The 19,467-nt window shown below is 31.1% G+C and overlaps 1 protein-coding gene across 50 annotated transcripts in view; it reads left to right on the forward strand.

Annotated features, from left to right (window-relative positions):
* The window catches only part of MAPK10 (mitogen-activated protein kinase 10), a 299,098-nt gene that overhangs the window by 224,660 nt on the left and 54,971 nt on the right, over nucleotides 1–19,467 (forward strand). For 14 of the 50 annotated variants that reach the window (XM_072755744.1, XM_072755722.1, XM_072755746.1 and 11 more), the window contains one exon: nucleotides 9,705–9,776. The exons of the other annotated variants lie outside the window; for them this stretch is intronic. In XM_072755744.1, the coding sequence (XP_072611845.1) occupies nucleotides 9,705–9,776 (72 nt within the window). The remainder of the gene's footprint in view (nucleotides 1–9,704; nucleotides 9,777–19,467) is intronic. 50 annotated transcript variants of the gene reach the window in all.

Below are 19,467 nucleotides of genomic sequence, written 5' to 3' on the forward strand. Positions count from 1 at the left end.
CCAAATCCCAAATTATTAAAATGTATTTATCTTTATAACTAGCAAAAGAAGTCACTATTTGCAAGTATTTTTCATCTTTTTTCTAAAACCATTTTATGCTTCTACAACATTTAGGCATGATATAATTTCTCTCCTTACTGATGTCCTAAGCTTGTGTCTAGAGTTTCATTGATTTGAATTACTTTTGACACTATCCAGTCTTAAATAGGTCAATATAGCATATCCTCCTTAAAACATGAACTTCCACATTCAAAAGTCATAATTATTATTCAAATTGTAGAGATCAGCTGGGTTTAAAATAGGCTTCCCTTACTTGACTTGGAGATGTGACTGAGACCTAGATAACTGGTTTTTCAATGAAATTTAGAATTTTAAGAAGTAGTGTTTATTCAAGTTCTACCACTAAGTCGTGAACTAGAGTTATCAGAAACTTCTTGGAGAGATATCCATGATTTAGAATTATTAAATGAGCTGGCATATTTCTGAAATGACCAAAAGTTTATTTCTAACAAAATGACATATTAGTGTTTGTAATATATAGGTAATAAAGTTTACATATTAATAGAGAATATACTTTTATACATATAGAAATACCCTGCTAACACACAATCATGCAAATCTAAGTATAACAACAGTTGCCAATATTAATAGTGATAATGCAAGATTGAATTCAATACAATTATTATATATGAAATTTTTTAGAAACTGGCAATAAACATGTGGTCCATAACTATTAAATATTATATCTGATTAATAAGAAAGCTCTATTAAGGAACTCTTTTATTATGTAAGAAATATTATGGTTGTTATTTAGTAGACTCAATGAGAAGTTTATAAAACCAAGAGCACTCATTTATGAGGCACTTGTTTATTCTGCTGGATATTAGTAAGATATTCTCTAAATTCCAATAGTAAAGGAAGAGTAATGACATCTTCTAGAACTATGCTGTCCAATAGGTAGCCACTAGCCACATGTGGCTATTCAATACTTAGATTATGATTAGTCTGAATTGCATTTTGTGTGCAAAATGCATACTAGATTTTGAGGATATAAAAAGAAAGCATATAAAATATCTCAATTTTTATATTGATATTAAAATGATAATTCATTTAACTTTCATTTTATTTTAAATTATTTATATTTTGGGGATAAATTATATATCCAAGGTAGTTGATTTGAACAATATTATTATTAACAATCATATATAAATGTACTGATTTCATATAAAAGTAGGAATGTGTGTATGTGTGTGTATGTGCTTTGTTCTTTGGAGTATGATATATTTTAGACCAGAAGAAAAGGAACTTCTCAAAATCAATACTCAAAATGAAGTTTCACAGCTACATCTTTCTAATCCACTAGTTAGTGGAAGATAAAATGTCACAAAATATCTCATTTCCCTGGGATGTTAGTATATATAGGTCACTTGAATTCCATGTGGTATGGTTCTCTGACATCTAATGTAGCTCTTCAGACATTTATCAGGATTACTTTTCTCCTATTTTAGCAGTATTACATTTAAAAGCCAAAAAATTAGAAAAAGTCAAAACATTTTCTAACCCAAAATATGCATCAGAAAAAAAGACAAAGATAATAGCACCATATGGATAATTCTCTGTTCTTCCAATGATTGTTTTCTTGGGAGTCTTTTTTCCCTTTTATTATAGTTTGTTTCAGGAAAATGTCTGGAAATAAGAGTAAATGTGCTAAAATCAATACTTAAAATATATATCCCTGACAAAAGTTAGCTAGAAATTGAATAAACTCAAACACAAAAATTTAGATTGTGATAGGGATTTGCATTCAGTATTCCTTTGTCTCAGTGATGATCATATAAAATGTCTTTGATAGCCTACTGCCATATACGATAATGAGTCAATGGAAAAGTTACATAAAGACACTTATAGTGGAAACCATCTTGCTTAAGTTAAATTTTACTTAAAGATGAGTAAACGATTTCCGGATAAAATGTGTTAGAAGAACTGCCATCTTTCTGGAAATGTTTCCATTTAGATTTAAATCCTTAGTTCATTTTAACTTATAATTTAATATCTTAAGTCATGATGACATTTGAAAATTAAACTGTAGTATCCCTATTAAACAACAGATTGCGTGTATTCTGTGGTTTTAGGTGGAATTATTTCATTAATCTTTACACGAAGTTATTATAATTTTATGATTAGAGCTTCCCACCGACAACTGAGAGATCAGAGCATTAAATTAACCTCATTAACCATGATGATCAGATATAAATTTCGGGGTTGATGGAGTATTTATGGAGAGACGAATCATACCAATATTTTAGCATATTGAAATGATTCCAGCATTTTCTGGAAGTAATATCAAAGTGTAGTATATGCTAATTGACTTCGTCCAAGATTCTTTTGAGATGTAAAAAAAGAGCAATCATAAGTTCCCTTGACTTTCCTTTATAATTATTCAGAGTAATTTCTATTAAATTTCTCTGAGGCTGAAAGATTATATAATAGTACTCTATCATCATAATCAACATTATTCTTCCGTCTCCACAGAACCTTTTAATGTTCCCTTTCTTAATCTGAATCTATGGCAAAAATAGTAAAATACCTTAACAAATTGAGAAATCTTATGAGATTATTATTGATGACTGAAGTTTTAGCTATTTGTCTCTGCATTTTGAGAACACTGTGTGGGTTTTCCAACTATGCATATAATCCAGATGATATCACAGGGTAGTTTCTTGATTATTAAAGTGTTGGCAAAATACATACATACATACATTTATACATATTTGCTTTTCCATTAATTGATTTGCTAATTTTTAATATCTAAAGGATCATTTATAAAATATTTGTTTTTACTGTGTGAATAGTTTAATTATACAAACATATACTATTACACACTCCATTTTTATTATAGTGTTATGGTTAAAACCTATTTCATAGTATATATATTGACATATAGTATTTCTAAAATATCTTCAGCCCATGACTAATTTCAAGTTAGCAATAAATATATGAGGTCCATTATATTCTTAGTCCAACAATCATAAAAGAGGTATCAGTCACTTTGCATTTCATTCAGATTTTCTTTAATAATACCTTATAGTAAAGTTATGCTTTCTTAGAAGTTATATTTTTTATTTTTGTTTTTTAAAGGAATATTTAGTCACTGACTCCTTCCCACACTCCAAACCCAAGCGGGGCATGCTGTATTCTTGATGACTGAAGTCTCATATTACCAGTAGAATTTTCATATAATTTCCCATAAGCCTACTTCTTTTAGATATATTCTTTTTACTTTTTCCTTCCATGCTACTTCAAATGGCAACAGCTTCTTTGAGTAAGGCCTGTGAAGTCCTTTATCTAGAGTTCTTGACCAGAGTTCGCTGGACCTTGGTGATGTTAAAGAGAGGCACACTGTATTCATTTGAAATTGCTAAACCTCTAGTATATTATCTCCAATTAGGGCCAGATTAGACTGCTAAAGTAGCCCGTTTTTCTTTTCCCTCTGAAGACATGAGAAATTTCAGTTAGGATGAAAAGGATGTACATATAAACTTGTCAAGGAGTCAAGTTACTAAGGAACAGATAAATGATTTGCCAAAAATATATTTGACTAAATAAAGAAAACATCCTCAAATTTAATTAATGTCAAAAAAATGAATGAATGTCATATTTTTCTAAGCTTGAACTTGAAAATTAGGAATAATCAAAGTAAGGTGAATAAAAATAGAGGTTGTGGATTATTATATCCATCTAATGCAGATAGATATTCTTAATCCTTCTTACCTCTTTGAAATAACCATGCTTACTTTCTAATAAACTTCTGCAACTAATACATTGCTATAGTCTGAGTCTTTTACCTAATATTAAGATAATACAGTATTATCCCAAACCATGTATGATTTATGACTTTAAGTAAAAGTGTGATGTAAAACTTCAGTCATTCTTTCATACCCATAGACAAATTGAAGATAATTAGGAACATTTAAAAAGACAAGACTTTTCACCTTTATTTCTTTGTGCCTCTTTGAAAGAATATATTGTCACCATTAATTTGTTTACCACTCTTTTATTATTATTTTGAGAAAATCTAGGTAAGACAGGAATCACTAGAGTGGGAGCTTGAGATCAAGGTGATCTAAAAAGATGGAAGGAGGACACAGTTATAAGAGGACTTTCTTCCGGAAAGTTGAGACTAAGGCCAGAGTACACCAGAAGGTGGGATAAGGCATGAAGGTCATGAAAGGAGCTCAGAGAGGGATGCCTGGGTGGCTCAGTGGTTAAGCGTCTGCCTTTGGCTCAGGTCATGATCCAAGGGCCTGTGATCAACTCCTGCATCGGGCTCCCTGTGAGGAGCCTACTTCTCCCCTCTGCCTATGTCTCTGCCTCTCTCTGTGTCTCCCATAAATAAATAAATCTTAAAACAACAACAACAACAAAAAAGGAGCTCAGAAAGATTTACTGCAAGGGAGCACCAAGGCAGGATGGACTTTCAGGGTGGAACGGAAGGCAGAAATTGAGGAGCTGGATCTTGATCCCTTGGAGGCTTGGGAGAGGAGCTGCTGAGCTCTAGCATTCACAAAGCTCCACTAGGACTACTATCCCTCTGCAGTTCTGTAGACAGAGTACGGAGTGATTTTTTTTTTTTAACGAAGTATTGAGAGGGGAAACTACAAACAATAAAACACACTCTTTAGTCTTTACTGTGATTTTCCATTCAAACTGTCCCAAGCCCTGTTGGCCCTTAGGACAGAGTTCCTGAATCATGTGCTACATTCTTCCTCCTTTCCACAGTCAAAGGAAAGTCAATGCATCCTGGAATATGGCTCTACGAACTGACTTCTGGTCCTGTTCACTTTGATCACGTGACACCCCTTAAGCTTTAATTTACTTTATAAAATACTTCCTCTCCCCACCTTACAGGATTGCTGTGGCGATAAAACATTACATCTTTACAAACATGCACATACCTGCAAAACCTCCAAAGTTAAGAAACACAATAGTTATATTATAAAAGTTCATCAATTTGGAAACACTCCAGCCTAAATAACCTTCAAATTGAGTGAGATAAACTATAAAAAATGAGAATAACAAAAAGGCTACCTAGAATAAAGAATTTCTTTCAAATGAGGAGAAATGAAAGTTATCTGTGACTTAGACAACAGTCGAAAGAAAGAAAAAGGTTGCCATTTACTAAATAAAATACTTCTGTCACTTGGTGTACAGAATAAAGTGAAGATCCTGACATTGATGATAATGTGAGACACTTGGAGCCGGCGTTTGCTGTTTATTGATAAGAACAATGAAAAGTGAAAGGTTTAAAAAAAAAGACATTTTTCAACGTTAGAATTTCCTTGAATTCCTTATTTCTTTACACTACAGAATTACATGAATTTTGAAAGATGACATTTAAAACATGTTGGTACAGTAAAAAAATTATTTAATTAAGCCTTTGTATAGCAACATATTTTGTTTCTTGGTCTCTAGTTTTATTTGTTAATTTAATATAAAGCTGAAGTTTCCTCCATTATTATAAGTTTCAGTGGATTTTTTTCTGTTTTTCAGAAAAGCAAATTGGAAATATAAAGTGTTTTAAATAAAAGTTAAAAATTAATGATATAATGACAAGTTCTAAAGCAAGAAAAGCAAGCTGAGTGGGTAGACTCAAGAAGAAAATCTTCCTTTGATTTCCTGACATTAGAATACTTAGCATTCCATAAGTGTTATTTTTCTTATGTAAATTTACATGTACAAAATATATATGTTTCTTTAGTCTTTGATAATTCTGTGTCTTCACTGAAGTTTAAAACAATGTGCTCTTGTTAAACATCTAAATTTATAATTTGTGAAACAAACTTTTCAAAGAAATAGTATCACAATATAAGAAAATCATATTAAATCTTCTTGCTATCGTATTTTAAGGTATGCTTTGAAAGAAAATTTATCAAAGCACATTGTCTGAATCCTATGCTAAGTGAAGATATAATTAGGTCAGGGAGAAAAGCAATATAGTTTCACAATTGTGTTAATCTCATAGATGGGGAATATTTACCAGATTACTAGATAGAAATTCACATAGTACAAAAAATATTTCACTGTAGATTACAACCCAAGCCATTGACAGAATGTGGAAATAACAGTAGGATGCTTTCTTTATTTAGATTTAAGCTGCCAGGGCCTATGTTATATCATTTCTATCTCTTGGCTAGAATAGAAAAAAAAACATAATTTAGCATAATTTAATGCCTGACAAATGATACAATGACACTTGAGATTTTTTGCTCTTAGAAAATTAATCACCATGATTTAGTAACACCAAAACTTACTTAATAATATCCCTTCTAAAGTGACTCAGTTTTTGAGTGTCACAGTTACAAATGAATCTCCTTTCTGCCTGTGGGAATACTAATGACAGGAGAGGAAATGTAATAAATCAGAGTCAAAAAGCAACCAGAATTCTTTTTTTTATTTTTATTTTTTTAAAAAAGTTTCATTATTTTTTTTTTTAATTTATTTATAATAGTCACAGAGAGAGAGAGAGGCAGAGACACAGGCAGAGGGAGAAGCAGGCTCCATGCACCGGAAGCCTGATGTGGGATTCCATCCCGGGTCTCCAGGATCGTGCCCCAGGCCAAAGGCAGGCGCCAAACCGCTGCGCCACCCAGGGATCCCAGCAACCAGAATTCTAACTGGGCAGCTTTAATGTACAAAACTTTACAGAGACCCAAATACTATATCAGGCAGTTTCAGAAAGCATCAAAATCCAGTTTCCAACAGTAATCAAATTTGGTAATTTTTTTCTCAGGTCTATGCATGATCAGTATTCCTTGGAATATCTTGAAAATCTCATAAAATAGTCTCCTTGATAAACAGATATGTATTTAGTTGAGGGAAGGCTTACCACCAACCCCTACCTCCCTGCTCCAACAAGATTTAGTATCAAATCCTTTTATTACTGTTTTAGTCGTGATGAATAATTCACAAAATCTGGTGCAATGACTTTATCTTGAGAAATAATACTGACTTGAGTGTAAAAAGATCCATATAAATTCACATGCGTATATTCCACTTATGTAATTCATAATAATAGAGTTTATCATTTCTAGGCACAAGGCTTAGACTTAGGTGGCATAAGCACGGATAGTCTATAGAATAATGAATAGTGAGTAAAGTTAAATGGGAATTGAAAATTAAAAAGTTGTTTAGGGCATTGTTACTCAGAAAGTTTCTTTAAAATAGAAAAAATAGAATTTATTAATCAGTATTTCAGATCTAGAGTTTTTATCTCTGCATTATTTTTATGAAAAGCTTTTTGATCCATTAAGTCTATTTTGGGTTCTGACATGAAGATAAATTTCCAAAAACTGGTCTTCTTCTTTGAAATACTTATATCCAGCAGAGCCACACAAAAGAGAACTGGGAAATATACGAGTTAATACCAGTTATTAAACTAACAACTGTCTAGACCATTTGAGACTAAAGCAACATAAAGACTAAGATTCCATTTAGATCACCTGTATTGTTATTGCTGTTGTTTAAAGGCCATGTATGAAGGAGTGAAAGTCAAGGGATTTTAGTCTGAAAGATGAAAATCTGTCAGTTTTAGGAGAGAAGTGGTCAGGGATCATAGACTATATATTCACATAAGTTAAGATTTTATTTAGATGAAGAAGCAGGGCTATTGGTTTTAGATAATGGAAAGAAGTTCCATAGAGTCAGCTGAATTGAATATGTGGAATGCCTTTCTAAGTGGTTTTAACAGTGAAATGATCTGTTCCCCTCATTGGAAAGATTTATTATATCTAAATATAATATTAAATAAATATTAAGTAAACCTTCCAGAATATATTTAATTCCATACTTATTATGTACCAGGCAATGTAGAAGGATCTTTACCAGGCATAAACCTTTTAAATCTTTTTTAAAAATTTTACATGATAAATACTATTTACCATCTACATTTTAGAGGATGAAATTTATATTTAGAGACATGAAGTGCCTTGACCAAGGTTATAGAAAGAGATAATATAGAAGAGATTTTTTTTGCATTAAATAAAAAATAAAAATAGATGTTTTCTAACTCCCAGATACAAATGCTCCCAGATTCTGTTTGTGGCAGAAGCCACCTTTTCCAAGTGCTTGAACGGGTACAGGCAAGAGAAAATGCTGCTTATTGAGTTTTTAGCTCTCTCCGAAGTTTTTGGTCAATGTCTTCCTCAATATCTATAAAAATAGTTACATGTAAATAGCAACTTAGACTGGTCACTTTGGATAGTATGATAAGAAAACTTGCAATTTCAAAACAAATGCATTTTCAGAGATCTTTTTCTTTTCTCCTTTAATCAAAGATTCTCACAATACCAAACTCTTGTGAGACAGATATTTTCCATAATTACAAATGCATTGATAATAAAGGGATGCACAACTGTTTGCTCTATCTTTCCCTGATATTTTTGCATGTCACTTGCTTTCCTAAAATGGAAGCAAAACAAATTTGCTTCTCTTGGTATGCTTATCACCTTCAAAGCTGTAACCATTTCTTTGCAGTGATCACTCTGTTTAGGTGTTAAGTCAAATAATGGAAAATTTGAGTTTAACCTGAGTGAGATTTTCACATTCGAAAGAATCTCATGAGGAATTCCTTAAGCTCACTGACAAATTACAAAATGTAATTTGAAGAGTAAGTGGAGCAGAATTATAGTGTATTGCTAATTTAATGCCTCTTCCTATTTGCTCCCCCTCAACATATTCTTCTAGGTTATTTTCCCCCTTAAAAATGACCTATCTCTCTTTCTGACTTCCAATACGAACACGTGAGTAACCAAGTATGGTTAAAGAGAGAGATTTTACTTTCTTGCTTCGCCTTTTCCCGTTTTGCCCCTCCCTGTGTACCCTCTGCCTTAGCTTACTGGTTTTAAGTTCTGGATGATAACTGGCAATAGCAGAGAAACCACTGTAATTTCACCTCGAATTCCAGGCTTCTTTGGATTCATAGTCTGAGAAGTGTTATCTCTTTAAATTATGTTGTTCATTTCCTGTTGAACCATCCCATTTTGAAAGCCAGTATTTCTAACCATTCTAAAGCAACCATGTTTATAAGAATAAGACAAGTCTTCCTGTTTAGAAACATGCTCCTTTGATGAGAGTCAATGAAACTGAGCCAGCATATTTCAAAACATTCATTCTTGAACTGTCATCTCACTTCCGGAAATTTACTCATATTTATAAGTAAGAGTAAATGTGTTTTGTAAAAGACACCCTTTCTTCTGAGGTTGCTGGCAGCTCAGCTTTTTTTTCTTTTTTTCAGATATGGTATATGAAAGAATAAAAAAGAAACCATTTTGCATGTTTCCCATATTAACACAATCTATAATAATTTACAATACAAATCAGTAGGATTCTAGTAGATGAATGTAAATTAGACCTTTTAAATCAGAAACTAAATTAATCATTGAATTATAATTGCAAAGTAATATTATCATGCATTAAATAGCATAGAGTGGCACTGTTAGCTCAGTTGCATAGCAGAAAGCGCCCTGACATCCTTGTGTTCTCCCTATTTCTCTGTTTTAAAACACTAATGATCATTAAGACTGGCTTCTGAGCTAGTCAGTGAAAGGTCAGACCATTGCTCTATGGCATAGGTAGCCAAGTGTTTTCATTTATTTGCTGTTCTATTCCTATCTTCTTGTTTATCTTCATTTCATTTTTGTTTTCAGTTGACATGTGGTCAGTAGGGTGCATCATGGGAGAAATGATAAAAGGTGCAGTGCTGTTTCCTGGCACTGATCGTATCCTTCTTAGCAGCCAGTGGTCTCTATGGGTGTCATTCTCAATCAATTCCCTTTGGTCTCAAACATGATACTGCTGATGGTACATATTCACTGCCTTTAGAGGGATTCTAGGAGACTCCAATGTCAAATATTTACCAGCTGGCATCATTGTAGAATAACCTTGTCTCCTAGCTAGAACTTATGGGGATAATACAGTATCCAATGTGAAACATTCAGCATGCTTTCAAAAGGCCTGCCTTAAAATTCAGTCCTATGAAACTAGTAACAGTGATATGCTCTTCTCTATTGGTTTTTTTTTTTTTTTTTGAGTGGTAGATGTTTTAAAATTGTTATTTTCTTAGCTAGATAATAAGTAACAAAATATTTCAGTTTTAAGACTGGAGATTCATGCTTTTAAGAAATATACACCTGACATGGAAATCTTTAATCAGATTTATTTTCACCCTCAAATATGATAGGTTTATTTTAACGCATACTCAGAAAGCATGCATATGAATTTCATTTTAAAATTTACCAACCTCTTTTAAAATTCTTTTTGTCATTTACTTCATCTCTAGGGATAATTGATCCAATTCTGGTTCTTATTTTTCTACATCATTAACAAATGCAAAAATTAAAACCTCATTAATTAAAAGATTATATAAAATATCTGAAGAAAGAAATTTCTGTCACTTGAATAAGTAAAAGTGATCTTCTCTTAGCTAACAAAGATAGCAAGTAAAGATTCCAGAGGCTTTGCAGCATTAAATATAGACACTGTGTTATTAGTATATAGACACTGTGTCTTTAGTATATGGGTGTGTAATAATTTATTTTCTTAAATTAGTTAAATATTTCCCACATTCGGTCACTTATTAAGATATCATATCTTCATCATATTAAGGATAAAACCTTTGCTTAAATGACCATGATTCAAAAATAAAATCAAACCTTTAATAATGGGGTTTTAATGTATAATTAAAGTAAATCTAATTACTAATATAGTATATCCTAACCATACTATGATTAGCTATTTGCTTTGGAGATTAATATATTACTTATATGGTATATATAGTTTCATACATATATTCTCTGTATGTATTAAAGGACCAGCTTGGAAAATGACTGAGTTAGGCACTCAATTTTTGTAGAATGAAAGAACTAACCTAAAATGTCTTATTTAGTAAAAAATTAAAGTTATACTGTTTTTACTTCTTTTTTCTAGTCTTACGTATGACACACGTTCATTTTTCAAGTTTTTCTGTCTATATTGCATGAATTTGCCATATTCATGTTTATGTTAATGCTGTTTAAAAGCAAGTTGAGTTGATAAAAACTAAATTCCTTCAGACTTCTAAAAAAATTTCTTTATTTTCTAAGGAATTTTAAACTTTATTTTGGTCTTTGAACATGAACATGAAACAGTTCTTAAGTTTTGGCTAATTTTAGGCATTTAGTGAAAATAGACTCAATCTGTTACCTTTGTACTCTGCTTTTTCAGTTCATTGTGGTAGAATAATCAATGAGTGAAATGAGTATTTGCCACCTTTAAATTAAAATGATTATTTTAATTACTTTTCTTGCATATTTTATTTAAAAATCAAATCAGATTTCCACAACTGAGTTAGTAGGTATAGATGAACATATCTTAAAATCTATTTTTTGGGGAGAAATTGCTTGGATATCATTTCTAACAGGTATTAAAATCCCTTATAAGTAAAGCTTTAGCTTGCTACTAATGTTAAAATCTCATGATAGATACCTTTCAATGCCTGAGGTTGATATTTTTATATTGAGTTATTTCTGGAGTTCTTATAGGTATACATTTGTAAATTTCTTGAAGGACAAATGCTAATTATTTTATAAAGTGGCTTCTTGATTGTAGGATGTGGTCTTTTAGTGATTTCAAACATGTTGGTTAAAGTTTAAATCATTCTTTTTCAAGCAAATTATGAACACTGAATATCATAAAGTTAAACTTTAAAATGCAAGACATTATTTTTTAAATTCCCTATTATTAGAAGTGAGTTCTCTGAAGAGGCAATAAAATTATATCTCAGTTTATTAGTTAAATGGAACCTTTAAAATGGAGTTAGAGATATATAATATGTATATTATACATCCATACAATACATCATAAGAAGTCATATTATTTTAATTAACTTATATCCTCATTTACATGAAGGCATTCTCAAAATAAATAATTACTAGAAATCTTTGCAATATGAGCTATGCATATCTTCTTAATATATAAACCATTCAACAACAAGACTTAAAATATTAATAAGGCCTTATCCCCTTTATCTTCTATGTCTAAAAAATTTCAACCTGTTATTTTTAGCATTGAGAAATTTAGATAGCTAAAAGCAGCTTTTAAAGTTTTATATATTGGGCAGCCTGGTTGTCAGCGGTTTAGCGCTGCCTTCAGCCCAGGGTGTGATCCTGGAGACCTGGGATCTAGTCCCACGTTGGGCTCCCTGCATGAAGCCTGCTTCTCCCTCTGCCTATGTCTCTGCCTCTCTCTCTCTCTCTCTCTCTCTCTCTCTGTGTCTCTCATGAACAAATGAAATCTTTTTTTTTTTTTTTTTTTTTTTAAATTTATGATAGTCACACAGAGAGAGAGAGAGGCAGAGACACAGGCAGAGGAAGAAGCAGGCTCCATGCACCGGGAGCCTGATGTGGGACTCGATCCCGGGTCTCCAGGATCGCGCCCTGGGCCAAAGGCAGGCGCCAAACCGCTGCGCCACCCAGGGATCCCCCGAACAAATGAAATCTTTAAAATAAAGTATAAAATAAAATTTTATGTATTTATAGACTACCTTATTGGTAAATGTATTCTTAAGTATATATTAACTCAATTTATTCAAATCAAATGTTTTTAACTCTACAGAGGAATCAGAACTCAACTATTGAGGTGCTTTCTTTTGGGAAATCTAATGAATTTCATCATAGCAAAAATTTTTACTTTAAAAATTATAAAATATTTTAAGTTAAACAAGTGAATTAATATTAGACATATAGCTATGTAGAAGACCAATACAATGAAAACATATATACTATCATTCAGATTAAAAAACAGAGCATTACCAATATCTTTGAGTCTTTTGTGTTCTTCCCAATCATATTCTTCACTCTCCCAGAGGTCCTAAATACATGTTTTTATGATCTTCTTAACTTTCTTTATATTTTACCACAAGTATATTTATCTCTAAGCAACATATGGTTTAGCTTTATGTGTTTTACATATTGAACAAGTCGCATTATTTTGCTACTTGCTTTCGTGGAAGTTAACTTTATATTTTTGAGGTTTATTCATGTTGACCCATTAGTTCATTCATTTTCATTGCTGTAAAGTATTGCAGTCTCTGAATATTCCATAGTGAATTTGTTTTCCTACAAATAGGCTTTGGAGAATATTCAATTTATGTTTTTGTTTTTGCTTTTGCTTTTATAAATAATGAAGCTAAAACATAGATCTCCAGGAGCACATGGGAAAGGGAAGGTTTTTTTGTTTTCTGTTTTGTTTTGTTTTGTTTTGTTTTTAATGATAAATTCCTGGGCACAAAGGAGTGCACATTTTAAACCTGACTATGTATCATAAGATTGATTTCTAGAGAAGTAGTATATAAATATAACTGTCTACTCCACATTGACACCAAATCTTGGTATTGTGAGATTTGTTTTTAAATTTTTACCAATCTCTTGGATATAAAATACTATTTCACCGGAGGCTGAATTTTTATTTTCTTAATTGCAAGGGAGGCTAAGTATCTTTCCCTATGTTTATAGGCCATCAGTCTTGGTAAAGTTCCATTTTTTAAAACATTTTTTTATTGTATTTTAAAAATTGATTAGTAGTAGTTCATTATATATTCTGACACTACTATTTGTCAGTTTTATGTGTTGCAAATATCTTCTCCCTGTATTTAGATTATTTTCTCTCTTTATTTTATAGTGATTTTGGAATTTGGCAGTTTGTTTTTTGTATTCCCTTGTATAAAAAGTCCTTAAGATTTTTATGTCTTAAGAATCCTTTTAGGCCTTTATATTCCCTTGTAATTTTACTACAAATGTTTTAAAGATTGGTCTTTTACATTTAAGCCTTTAGTTCACTTGGAACTGATTTTGTGTATAGTGTTAAAGAGGGATCTAATTTATTTTATTTCAGTTCCATATATTAATTAGCTTATTCTTTCTTTACTGATAATGCCGTATCTGTCATAAGTTTCCACATATTGAGGGAAAGAGTATTAGATACTGGGCTCTATAATCTGTTCCACTGATCTGTTTGTCTATACCACTACTACCCTTTCTAATACAAATGTATAATATGTACTTATATCAGTAAGGTAAACACCTCACCTTTATTGTCTTCTTCAGAAGTATCTTAGCTATTAATGACTCATTGAATTCCCATAAACATTTTAAAATTGACCTGCTAAGATTCCTATTGGTACTTATACTGGAACTGGCATTAAATCTATAGTTTAATATGTGGGAAATTGCTTTTTTAATTTTGATAATTTTTATCTTTCTCCTGAACACACAAGGATCCTAGCACAAAGTAATTTAGGTCATTACTGTACCAATTAAAATATACTGTCAAAAAAATAAAATAAAAAATAAAATAAAATATGCTGTCCATGCCCAGTATCTTAGTTCTTTTCCTTTAGCCTCATAAACTGCCAATATTATAATATTATTGCATACAGTTGGGTTTTTTAGATTCACCTAGAACTCTATCATTTTCTTGGCTTACTACTATTTCTTGCAACTTGGCTCTTTATTTTAAGGTTATTTTCCTTTTTTTAAGTTAAAAACTCAAGTTTATTTTTCCATATCAACGACAAATTATTTGAAAAAAGATGAATGTAGTGCCTCTTACAATAATATCAAATCAAATCAAATAGATTTCTGGTTTCTAGTTCCATATGTAAGAAGCTTGGAAATCATCACCCCATCCTAACAAGAAGTAAAAAGGCTGAACAGATTGAAAGTCATCAACTCTTTTGGATCTGTAAGAGAGAGGAAGACACAGAGAAAACTAATGTCCCAGAGCAAGAGAAACAGGCACATACAGGGATTCATGTCAAGGATAGAAAAACCTGAACTATAACTGACAAATTTCTAGAGACCTAGTGTGGACAACTCTCAGATTTAAAAACTCCAGGTGGAGTCAGTCATGTGGAAACACAACATTGTTAGATTTACCCCAAAACTTTGATCAGACTCCTACAGAAAATATCAGAGAAAAATGCCTCACTTTTTCCATAGTGGGAGGGGAGAGGAACCATTTGAAATACACCAGAACACTCTGTTTTTCTTATTTCTTTTTTTGTCTTTAAGTTTTAAATTTTAATTCCAATTTAGTTAACATACAGTGTTTTATTAGTTTCAGGTATACAATAGAGTGATTCAACAATTCTATACATTACTCTGTTTTTCTCTCTACCTTCATTTAGGATTTTTTTCCTTAGCCTTTGTTTATTTACTGTTTCTCAAGCATGTAACTAGGTGTGGATTTCTTTCTTTCTTTCTTTCTTTCTTTCTTTCTTTCTTTCTTTCTTTCTTTCTTTCTTTCTTTCTTTCTTTCTTTCTTTCTTTCTTTCTTTCTTTCTTCTTTCTTTCTCTTTCTCTCTTTTTTTTTTTTTAATTTATCTCCCTTGGGACTAACTGGGTTTCCGAAATTCCAGCCTATCTCCAGTTTCTGGAATTTCTCAGTTTTCATTTCTCTGAATATTTTCTCTCTCCTATTCTTTAAATTATTTCCATTATAAAACTCTGGTTGAACTTAAAAGTAGACATTCACTTATTCACCATATATTGCTGACCACTTATCATGTGTTGGACATTTTTTTGTTTCCAGGTATATATCAGGAAATAAAAATGACATAATAAAACTTACAATAAAAGTACTGTAGTAGAAGGGATGATGACTAAGGAATAAGAGGGTCAAAGTGCTAGGTTGTCTCTGTTTTTAAAAATTTAAATATGAAAAGTTTTGTTAAGTATGCCTCATATGGCATGTTTTTTTGATCTCATATAGACCTGATTATCCTTTCTTAATCTTCCTTTTATATAGTGTTATGCCTAGAAATGGATTTACTCAAAGGGTCTTAACAGACTACAGTTTTCCAAAATTCCCCTTAAATAGAACTTTATATTTCTGTGAGTGTTAGTTGTTTTTATTACTTCCTTTGTTTAAAGTCCTTTTATTTACCAATTTTAAAAGGACTTTGATATTTTTCAGCTAAAAGATAGAGATGTCAAATTAAATTATCTCAAGACTTCTTCCCAGTTTCAAAATGCAGGTGGAGTCAGAGCCAGCCTTTATGAAGCCAGAATATCATACAGCTTAAGGAAGGTATTTCATGAAAACAATAATTTATTTATATTACAAATATCAAATTAGATACAGAGTCTTGTAAGGGGTTTGTGCAAATGAGATGTCCCAAAGATAAACTTTCAATAACTTAATAGAAATTCTACTGTTGGGACAACATATTAATATATATTAGATATGCTTATATGTGAAATGTCTATTTTTTGCTTTGTAAGGAAATATAGGTTACAGTAATAAATAGATTTATAAGACAAAATGGATTGTACTGAGATCCATATACATCATGCTTCGAATATTAGCCTTTGGATATTTAGTGTCCCATAGTATTCCATTGATAATCTGCTGTCAGTGACCAAATAGCCTTTACTCAAATTGTCAGCTTTGAGTTCCTTAATGTGTTTTGGCTCATAATATTTCTTCTTCCTGTGCTCGTTTATAATGAAAATACATGTTAGTTACTATTGTGCATTAAGTCACTTATTCATATTTCATGTTAATAGAGTTTAAGGGGGACTTTTGAGAGAAAATGAACATTCAAATAAAAAAGAGTGAAAATAATTTTAAAGTAACAAAAGAGCTCAAGACATAGTCATAAAAATTTGGATCCAGAACTCTGTCATTTATGTATATATATATATATTTCTATCCTCATCTTTAAAATTGTCCTCAGAAGTAAGAGTTCTTTTGAGAACAAATTCATCATAGAGAAATGTGGAGTAATTATAGAAATAAATCGTCAAATATTTTGAACCTTATATTAAATTAAATAGCTTTTGTAATTTTTATGAGCAGCACCCCACAAGTGATAGCAACGTATAATTTTCATCCTTCCCTAAATGATGATGGTCAGAACCCCTCTCCCTCTGCTGGAACACTGTGTGCCACTTACTGTAATTCCCCATCATTTTTTCAGGAAAGTGACACAAGGAAAAGGGATAAATATCAGGATCTTTGTTTTTCATTGAAGTATTTCCAGGTGACTGACCCCTAAGTTTTCCACAGCAAAGAGATGTGGGTTAATCTTTTGATGATATTGACCCTATTCTAACTAGTGTCATAGAACTGAAATAGTTTGGAACTATGTTCTTAAACTTGGACTCAGTAAATCACAAGAGACTTTTAGTATATTCTACATTAATATATCTCAAAACATAGTCCAGGGACCGTCTGGATTGCAATTACTATTGATATTTTTTAATATCATATAAGACTTATGGACTCAGAATCTTGTAGATCAACAGGGAGTGAGGAGGGACCTGTATTTTTGTAAGTTCTCTATCTTATGAATATTCAAGTTTGGGAGCCACAGTTTATATCATGACACCTAACAAATGGCACAATGCAGTACCAAGGCAGCTAGTTGGCTTGCAAGATAGAATAGCCTCTCCTGGAACTCAATACAGACAGGTCTCTTGGGCAAAATTATCTTTAAAAAATTTAGTTAAGAATTTAGAGACAAACACTGGTATTCTCTAAGTTTCAAATAGATGTGAGAATTTTTTTTACAGAAAATATTCACTATGAGACAGAGTAAAAAGTAAGTCTGGATTCATAGAGATGTCAACTCTGGAAACCATATTCATAATAACAAAAAAGTAACCAATGATGGAAAAAAACATAAAAAAGAAGTTACAATTATTCAAAGAGCATAATAGAATGAGGCCATTAAACAACTTTATGGTTCCACTTAGTAGCTTCTGGAAGCTTAAATGTGCATAGAATAAATTGGGTTTGTAATTATGATCCAAAATACCCAGAGAAAGATAAGGATGTTTTGAACATTATGTTCAGGGTAGTTTGTGATATGTTTTAGAAAGTTTCCAAACCAAGGAAGTTAAGCTAAAAGGAGTACAAGAAATGTAAATTCTTAGCTAATTGATAAAATTAACTGGAATATTTTTCAATCTTAAGATTTTAGATACTTAATTTTACAATCCATACTTCTTTGTTTTATTCATCCTTTATGTTTTATTCATTCTGGTTGAAGATGTTAGAAATAGTCACTATTTGCATATTATCTTGTCATCAAAATCAAACTTTTGGTAATATGACTATTTTTTATGTAGTGAATTTAATATTAGATGAGAAAATTGTCAAATAATTCCTATTAGATGACATTTTTCTATTTTTATTAAATGCTTTATAATTATATTAAGTGTGATAATTTCTAAAATAGATCAAAAGTATAAAATATATATCATATATATTTATATTTTGTTTATATTTATACATGTATAAATATACTACCTTTTTGATAACTGTATAGGCTGCAACCTGTAGATATTCAGATCCTACTCAGCATAGAAATTATGACTTATGAGTGTTGTAAAGCAAATAAATCCTTTTACAAAATAACTTTAGCCATTCTTTTAAAAAATATTTATCATATTTTCAAAATATAATAATAAAAATCTAGTTAATGTTTTATGTATTTTTAAAAATATGATCATTGTGGAAATCTGATAATTTAAAAATTCTTACAAAATATATCACCTTATTGTCTATTTAAAATATTAATAAAATTAATTATTTTATGTGTGAATATGTTGACCTAATAGAGTAGGGACTCAGTTTCAGAGATATTCTTTAGGACCCATGACAAGCATACTATCAATTTGATGGTCAAATGAAAGCAATTTCTATCACATCAATTCCAAAGTTGCTCTTTTCTTGCTGGAATTCTTGGAACAAGCACTGGACTTGGAGCCAGGAGATATGACTTCCAATGATGGCTTATATTTGGTTAATTATGATTATAAAGAAAAATCATGTAGTTAACTATGAATAGTTGAACATAGTCGTTCATGTTGAGATCCTGTGAACATCTGGAAAACAAGCACTTACTACTTAAATATAATTAGTCATGTTTATAGGAACAAAGAACTTGAGATGGATTAAAAGATAACTATACCACATATTTGCAGTTAGAATATTCAAATACTACACTGACAATAATAAAGATTCTTGTTTTCCTCCTTTTTGTAATCCATTATATCTAGGACCATTGTACTCTTCATCTAAAAAATGATCTAAAGTAGGAAGCACACTGAATGCCTCTATAGATTTTAATTATAGTTTGGAAAATGAAACATTTTGACAGTTTTTGTTTAACAACTTTTAGAATATTTGACTCTCTTAAACTTTATTGTAAAAATACCATGGAATTGTCCTAAGAATACTATTTTACAGGCATTTTTTTTGCTGAATAACTTTGTTACTTTAGCTAATTGTAACTGTGGAATATAATAGAGTGTTGGAAGTATTTTCCAACTTTGCTAAACGACTCCTTTATGGAAAATCTGACAGCTTCTTTGCCCTTATTTTTTGTTTGACATCAGGTCTTCAGAATTCTAAGGAAGTATGATC

The sequence above is a fragment of the Vulpes vulpes genome, chromosome 4 (genome assembly GCF_048418805.1).
Source record: "Vulpes vulpes isolate BD-2025 chromosome 4, VulVul3, whole genome shotgun sequence".
NCBI classification, from domain to species: domain Eukaryota; kingdom Metazoa; phylum Chordata; class Mammalia; order Carnivora; family Canidae; genus Vulpes; species Vulpes vulpes.